Raw genomic sequence first — 9,294 nt, 5'->3', positions numbered from 1 at the left:
ATGGTGTTTTTTTCTCTTGCTGATACCATACAGTTAACTCATCGGAATCGATAAGGCTTTTATGCTAATTATTTGTTTTGACAATTCTAAAATGTCCATTTATAACATACCGAATATAGCCGATGGCTTTTTTAAATGTTGTTCTGTGTTAAAAATAGTCAGGGAAAATTGACCGATTTTTAAAAAAAGTCACGGAATTTTAAATGAAAAATTGTCTACGAACCCTGTAATACGCTTAAAAAATACGTATTTAAACATCTTTCCAGCCGTTAAAAGTACCCTAAATTATACAAAACACGCACAAGTACGAATTAAATATTTACAATTTTATTTGGCCTGTTACATTTAAATAAGTAGAAAACACTTATATAACTTTGTAGAATACGCTAACAATTTACATTAGGCATCGACCTACGGACTAATTGATTTTTTCAATATGTAAAATAATCTATTATCAGGCCCGTACAATGAACGTTTTTATAGTACCATTTAGGGAGTTAATGGTCCCTCTTCCCCAACGATTTTGGCATTATATTTGCAGAGGTCTGTAATAAGACTTTGTGATATGCACTTCTTAGCGTTTCCTTATAAAACAGTCATTAAAAAAAGGTTGTCAGTCCTCTGTTTGTTTGCACTAACCTAAACTACATTAAAAAATTTTAATGAGTGAACTTGTCACTATACAGTAAAATAGTTTTTTAAAGCTAAGCATAAATTTTCAGACATTTTCAGATGTCTGAAGCATATACTAGGCATGCAGCATATACTTTAACTTTCAGAGAAAAGCGCGCCAAAAAATACTCTCTCAATACTTTCTCAATAGTGGCAACCCAGACCATTTTAGGTACACCCAGAGCAGGATTTCCTAACTTTCTCTAAACCGTCCCCAAAGTATATATAATAAAATTTTCATCGACCCATTAGTTAAAATTATTACTTGGTGTAACATTTTATGCACGCACTTTTTATTCAAAGGGATAATATTTTGTATAATGCATTTCTGAAAAGATATATATATTTTTTTAAACAGAAAAAAGAAAAATATTAAAACTAAAATTCATTTTCCGAAATAATATTTAGAGTTTCCTTATATCTTTTACAAAATTCTGGAAATCTATGGAATCAATGAGGAGCTTTGATTCTGGAAAGCTATGGAATTAATGAGGATGCTTTGTGCATGGATCAAAGCATAGTTGTCCATGGTTACCATCGACGTACCCTAAGGTTCGGTTTTAAGTCTATTATAGTTTGTTCTGAATATTGACGGTTTTCCAGACAAATTTAAAAATCAGATCAAGCTCTGCTATACTATGATGATAGTGTAGTCTAAATTTAGTCCAAGACGCAAATTTTATGCAACTAGACAAAGCCATCAAAATCTATAAGTACAAAGATATGCAAATATGATTAAATGCTGGGAGAGTGAAAAAGCATAAATCCATGTCAGTAAATTTTAGTTACGAAAGGTTATAAATGGGTTAACCGTTGTTTTCTTGAATAATTGATTTCAAAAACCTGTAAAAAAAATTTATATCAAATTTACTATTTTACACTTTATCGCACCGATCAAAAATTTTACGTAATATGGTCCGATATCAAAACTGCAAAATTTGTGCGCAATTTGTAAAATATTATCACGGATCTTTTCTTTCAAAGTGGACCAAAATTATCGCAAAAATTGATCCGGCCGGACCAAAAATTTCAACGAAATATTTGGTCCGGGATAAGAATTTTCGCTGACCGAAATTCCAGCGACACACCTTAAATCTAGTTTTGACTTTTAGTTTAAAATTTTTAATCTTTTAAATGTAGGTTTTATATAAATCTAGTAACAAAATCAAATTTCTAAAAATTAGTTGCAGTCGAATGAACATAGTAGCAAACATAAAAGTTTATCAGAAAGTATTCTTTATGATAGGTATGTCAAATCCCGCGTTTTACGGAGCCGATTTGTGTGCGAAAAAACTGTTCCATGTTTTTAGAACTTGGCGTTTGAGCAGTATGGTGTTTTGTAGCATATTTTTTTAGAATTTTATATTAACTTAGAAGTTTTTTTAAAGGCAGAATAGTTGAACTTTTTTAAAGAGTATTTTTTTATTATATTGACGAAAGTTAAAGTGTTACTTATTGATATCAAAAAGTGTGTTGTACTTCTTGTTCTTAGTAAATGTTGAAAATATTATCTTTTTTTTTCTATCTTATTCTTTTTTTTAAGTTTATACGTTTTCTATGCACATGCCAAATTTCAAGAATTTATTTTAACTAGCAGATACCCTATTTTTACCCTCACTTTTGGTACCTAAATTTTGTTTTTCCGACTTCTGTTTGGGGGAGAAGGGGAGGATACTGAAGGCTATTAAATATTCGTTTTTATAAGCCAATAATAATTATTAAAAAATTTATGTGATTTTTCTATACAATGATTTTGTGATATAAGTACTAATATTACATTTATAAAGAATCAATGTAAAAATAACATTTATTATACATTAAATCAATAATACATGTTTTTTGCTCAGTCCAATCATATTATTACATTTTTAAAAAGCTTTATATCATATAATAATATAATAGATTGCTTTTTTATGTATTTAGAGTATATCATATATTAGTAATATACTAATATTTGTCTAAAAATATATAGACATATAATATATTTATAGTATATTAAATTTAATATACTATTTATAGTATATTATATTTATAGTATAATATATATTTAATATATACTATATTATAGTATATATTAAATATATACTATTATATAATATATATTTATTACATTATATTATACAGCAATGACAGTCTTGCACAATAGCAGAATAGAAAAACTTAAAAAAAACATAGAAAGGCTATTACTATTTTTTACTGGACTAGAAAAGAAAATGATTCTGAAGTTGTTGATTATTATATGAAAAAGTTCCAGCTAGTTGCTGATATTGTAGTTGATGTTTTCATTTTCATTGATGTTTCCAGTGATGTTTTTATTTTCATTGATGTTTCCAGTAAGTTGATGTTTTCCTTATGTGAATTTGTTGCCATTATTTTTTGATAATTGGACATGCATTTTATTATCTTACTACATGATTTTACTATTTTTTGATTGTATGTATGTATGTATATATATATATATATGTATATATATATATATATATATATATATATATATATATATATATATATATATATATATATATATATATATATATATATATATATATATATATATATATATGTATATATATATATATATACATATATATTATATATATATAGTGTGCAACAAGTAGTGGAACTTGCAAAAAAAATTTACAGCGAGTAGTGGAACTTGCAAAAAAATTTACAGCGAGTAGTGGAACTTGCAAAAAAAAAATGTACATTGAGTAGTGGAACTTGCAAAGATATGTACACGGAGTTGTGGAACTTGCAAAAAATGTTTAAAGCAAGTCGTGGAACTTGCACAAAAAAAATTACAGTGAGTAGTGGAACTTGCACAAAAAAAATCTACAGCGAGTAGTGGAACTTGCAAAAGTATAAAGTGAGTAGTGGAACTTGCAATTTCTTTGATAGACGGGTCTAGTTTACATTCACGTCATGTCTATTGTTAACAATAATTATTATATAGTTTCATTAATGGAATTTAATATCTTAATCATTAACTAAAAGCCAAGATGTAAACTAATTAAAATAATATTTTAAAACATTTTTTGTTTTTAAAATTTTTTTCAGGTCAGAGGAGGAACCATCTATAACTATCACTAAGCATTATGTGATGTATTTTGAATTTTGGTAAAAGATAAAATATTAAAGTTTATTATTTTAATTACATTTAAATATTTTTTCGAATCTCATTAAAAATATAAATTTTTTTAGGTTGTAAAAAAGGGGGAGGAGAGCGATGACACGCCCCCTTCCCCATCTACACCCCTTGAAACAAAGGGTGCGCTGCTATTGATGTTGTAAAGTAGTAAAATATAATTTTTGATTTGATACTAGGTTTCTTTTTAATTATAAAGATAAATATTTATAAAAAAAAGAGTCATTTTTGATAATAGGGTGTTTGAAACCATCACCCTTACATCCACCCAAAGACAATAATGAAACTTCTATATTTGACTGTGGTCTGATAGCTAATTACAAAACATCTTGTATATAAAAATTTACATTTTCATTAAAAAAAAACACTTTTATAAATATTGTCAGTCTTTATGGTATGGATAGTGGTTTTGTGCCCCCTCTTGCCCCCGGATGTGCCCGTACTCCTGGATCTATCTTTTGATACCAAGATGTAAACTTTTGGATAAGAATTGATTAAGTTATAATAGTTTTAGTTAATAAAAATTTTATTTTGACCACAGTTTCTTCAACAAATCCTATTATCAAAAAATTGGTAGTTAAAACCTCATAACTTTTTGTAGGGTGGTTCGATTTTGAAAATTTTTTCACTTTTAGAATATTGAAATGAAGCTCTTTTTAACGATATATAACAACCTAGAATTTGATGAATTTAAAAATTTCATGTAACATATTTATTTATGATAATAGTAAAATTATTTATTTTTCCTTCTTAGTCAAGTTAGTAGTATGTTATGACAAAAGTATAACACATTCAACGTTATATATACATATACACAATGTTATACGTATGTATATATATATATATAAATATATATATATATATATATATATATATATATATATATATATATATATATATATATATATATATATATATATATATATATATATATATATTATGTTTGTGTATTCTACAAACAGAGTGCTCAATGTTATAAAAGAACAGAGCAATAATAAATTTCTAATTTATATATATATATATATATATATATATATATATATATATATATATATATATATATATATATATATATATATATATATATATATATATATATATATATATATATAGTATATATATATATATATATATATATGTATATATATATATATATATATGTATATATATATATATATATATATATATATATATATATACATGCTATAATATATATATATATATAAAAGCTAATTTATATATATATATATATATATATATATATATATATATATATATATATATATATATATATATATATATATATATATATATATATATAATTTTTTATTTATTTATTTGATTCAGACAACAAGTGCAGTACAAGGTCTATAGTTAAGATTAAAAAAAAAGAAGTAATTAATTAAAAGTTCTGTTTAATCTATACACAGCTGCATTGCTGCTGGCACAGGTAATATATATATATATATATATATATATATATATATATATATATATATATATATATATATATATATATATATATATATATATGTATATATATATATATATATATATATGTATATATATATATATATATATGTATATATATATATATATATATATATATATATATATATATACATGCTATAATATATATATATATATAAAAGCTAATTTATATATATATATATATATATATATATATATATATATATATATATATATATATATATATATATAATTTTTTATTTATTTATTTGATTCAGACAACAAGTGCAGTACAAGGTCTATAGTTAAGATTAAAAAAAAAGAAGTAATTAATTAAAAGTTCTGTTTAATCTATACACAGCTGCATTGCTGCTGGCACAGGTAATATATATATATATATATATATATATATATATATATATTATATATATATATATATATATATATATATATATATATATATATATATATATATATATATATATATTTAAACAACTTTGAAAAGTATTTTACACAATAGAGTGCTCAATGTTCTTAAAAGAACAGAGCAATTATATATTAGTAGAAAATCACTTAACAAAATTTTTTTCCATTTGACACTGTGTTTCATCAACAAAGATTCATCAGAAATGAATGATCATATTAATTTGATCATTTATTTCTGATGAATCTTTGTTGATGAAACACAGTGTCAAATGGAAAAAAATTTTGTTAAGTGATTTTCTACTAATATATATATATATATATATATATATATATATATATATATATATATATATATATATATATATATATATATATATATATATATATATAATATATATATATATATATATATATATATATATATATATATATATATATATATATATATATATATATATATATATATATATATATATATATATATATGAATCGGTGAAAAGAAGAACAGTTCTCGTCCAATATTTTCATTTCGAGATAATATTTAAGTTTTAAACAGTTTATAAACTATTTACTCTATCTACTTTATGGCAAAAAAATAATGAAAGGAAAATGAACTAGTATTATTTTTTTAGTACATAGAGAGATCGACATAAGTTATATGAAATTATGAAAAGAAGTGCAAATAACAAAAAATGGACTTGTACTGTTCTTCTTCTCACCAATTCATATGTATAACATCACATATATGTAAGGGTATATAATGTTGCACTGTTTATATTTATGTTTATAATATACTATGAATATTGTAAACATAAACAAAACAGCTGTCTATCAATAATTATTGCAATATTGACTCTAGGTAGACTCTTTATTATGCTTACCATTTTTTTGGAAAAAAAAAGTTAAAAAAAAAAACAACCAGAAAATGTTTGAAAACATAAAAATAACTTTTTTATGAAGTAATAGACTTCCTGCTTGAGCCAAAACCCTTACTTGTTTTACATTGTAAGGCATTGTATTCCTTGAAAATCAGTTGATATTTGTAGGTTCACTCTATATATATTTCTAAATGGTTATGAAAAATTAATTCAAATAAAATATCTATAGCTTATTTTTAATTAACAAGATGAAGAACTTTTTAAACGTGTTTTTTAAAACATAATTTTCAAACATTTATTCTAGTTAACTTTGCTCATCCAATTTAAAAAAGTATACATTTAAAAATGTACATTTTTAGTTTGTATTATGCATATATATTATTTATAGTAGTTTGGACTACTATAATTAATTTCTTGACTTTTTTTATTTTTTGCAGTTTTATTTAAAAAATACAACAATAGTAAATTATATACATATTTTGGTCTGATAGTAAGAAAACTGTAAAATTGGTATGATAAGGGGGCTCCATGCAAAGAAAAATCCAAACTTCAGATTTAATTGTCATCACAGGTGCTGCTGGTTTTATCGGCTCTTGCATTGTGCGCCGTCTCAATGATTGTGGTTTTACCAACCTTGTTCTTGTTGATGATATTGGCACTTCTGACAAATGGAAAAACCTGCTTGGTAAACGTTTCAAGTACTTTATTGGTATCAGTCAGCTGTTCGATTGGCTAGGAGGAAAAGAGCACAATGTTGCTGCCTTTATCCATCTGGGTGCTTGTTCAGATACTTTAGAAACCCGTGTCGACTATCTTCTTGATAATAACACGCGCTATACAATTAGATTAGCAGAATATGCCCTGCAATATGGACAGCGCTTTATCTATGCCTCCTCAGCAGCTACCTATGGTGATGGTGCTTTAGGCTTTAATGATGATCATGACATGTTACACAAACTCAAACCGCTGAATGCATATGGGTTTTCTAAGCAACTATTTGACCTTTGGGCACTTGAGCATGGAGTGATAAACCGTATTGTTGGCCTAAAGTATTTTAACGTTTTTGGGCCTAATGAGTTGCATAAAGGAAGAATGGCCTCCATGATTTGCAAAATGGTTCCACAAGTGCAGAAAGAAGGGGTCATTCGCCTTTTCAAATCAACTGAGCCTGGGCGTTTTTCAGATGGTGGACAATGCCGAGATTTCATTTATGTTAAAGACGTTGCTGAGATGACCTGTTCTTTCCTAGACAATCAACATTGTGGTATATATAATATCGGAACTGGGAAGCCAACTACCTGGAATCAGCTAGCTACAGAAATTTTTAAATCTATGGGTCTCCCAGTGAACATCGAGTATATTGAGATGCCAGCAGATCTAGCCAAGCAGTACCAGAACTTTACCTGTGCCAACATGGAAAAATATCATAATATTACTGGAAAGGCTCCTCTTAAGTTTACGCTTGATGAAGCTGTTCGTGACTATGTTCAAGAACACATTTTGAAGGAAGCTACATGGTAAAGCTGGTTGGTCTGCCAACTTTTTTATGCTTGGTTAACTATTTTTTATTTTTTTTTCCTATAAAAATTTTATAAAATAGCTTCATGTATTTATAGTTTTCTACAGGCAGTTTTGAACTATAGGACTTTTTTTATCAAAATATTGGATGAGAAAATAATCTTTTAGCATAAGATCCCCCTTCACCTTGTACGCATTATTTTGCTTTTAAGTCTTCCCTCTATAGTACATACGCACTATTTATCCCATAATTGATAAACTAAATTGATTACATTTTGTAACAGATATGTCGCATCAAAATAATTTTTATGTTATGTATTTAATGTTTTGAAAAAGTTATGCGTTGTGGAAGAGGAGGTTGATTTTGTATAAAAATATCGCGTATGTTCGCAGAGAAAGGTGAGGTTGTTAAATGCACACAGGTGCGTAAAATGGGGGTCCTTAATCACTGCGTACGTACTTTATGGATGCCCTCTAAAATATATATATATATATATATATATATATATATATATATATATATATATATATATATATATATATATATTTGTATGTTGAATGCAATGTATTCTAGTAGAACTGCACTGAGCATTGGATGTCTAAAAAAGCATAATATGTTCAAAAGGGTGTAGCAAATTGAGATAAAAGTATAAAAGGACAGATGTTTAGTGGAGAATAAGGAGTAGCTATCAAGTAAGATACTAAAATTTAATCATGCTAAAACAAAGTAAATATAAAAAGAATAATAAAAAATAATCAAGAATGGTGACGGTCATTAAAAGTCGTAATAATAAATAGCTATTAGTGTAAGGCGTAAATGTACTGCATAAATGTCAGTGGTGAAGCAGAATTATTTGTTTTATATGTAGTTACCATATGGTGTTTGTTATAGCAAGATAAGCATACATTATTGATATACGTGTTTCATTAATGTTCCGAAACCCTCCCCTAAATGAGAGGATTGTAAATTTTTCATGGTCATAGATTTTGTAATTCACAATATTTTTTAATGAAATTTTAAATCTCTCAATAAAATTAAATTTAGTTTAAGATTGTATAGTTTAAAACTTCACTACATCAGTGCCCTCACGTTGAGGAGGGGAGATCAAATGAGGAGCCCATCTAAAAGTCACAAAAATAAAAATTAAGAGTTAGTTCCATTTCTCTATTCTTTATATTGAAATC

General features: G+C 25.6%; 1 protein-coding gene across 1 annotated transcript; it reads left to right on the top strand.

Moving 5' to 3' along the window:
* Positions 1–7,119: 7,119 nt before the first annotated feature.
* LOC136091677 (ADP-L-glycero-D-manno-heptose-6-epimerase-like) lies at positions 7,120–8,112 on the top strand. Its single transcript, XM_065819385.1, has one exon. It carries the CDS (start codon positions 7,120–7,122, stop codon positions 8,110–8,112), a length of 993 nt encoding a protein of 330 aa, XP_065675457.1.
* The last annotated feature ends 1,182 nt before the right edge of the window (positions 8,113–9,294 follow it).

Source organism: Hydra vulgaris, chromosome 15, assembly GCF_038396675.1.
Source record: "Hydra vulgaris chromosome 15, alternate assembly HydraT2T_AEP".
NCBI classification, from domain to species: Eukaryota; Metazoa; Cnidaria; class Hydrozoa; order Anthoathecata; family Hydridae; genus Hydra; species Hydra vulgaris.
Note: the sequence above shows the minus strand (reverse complement) of the source record. Positions and strands in the feature narration are given on the sequence as shown.

Excerpts from the sequence above, each read along its gene's own strand:
- LOC136091677 (XM_065819385.1), top strand. The coding sequence starts at position 7,120 with ATGCAAAGAAAAATCCAAACTTCAGATTTAATTGTCATCACAGGTGCT.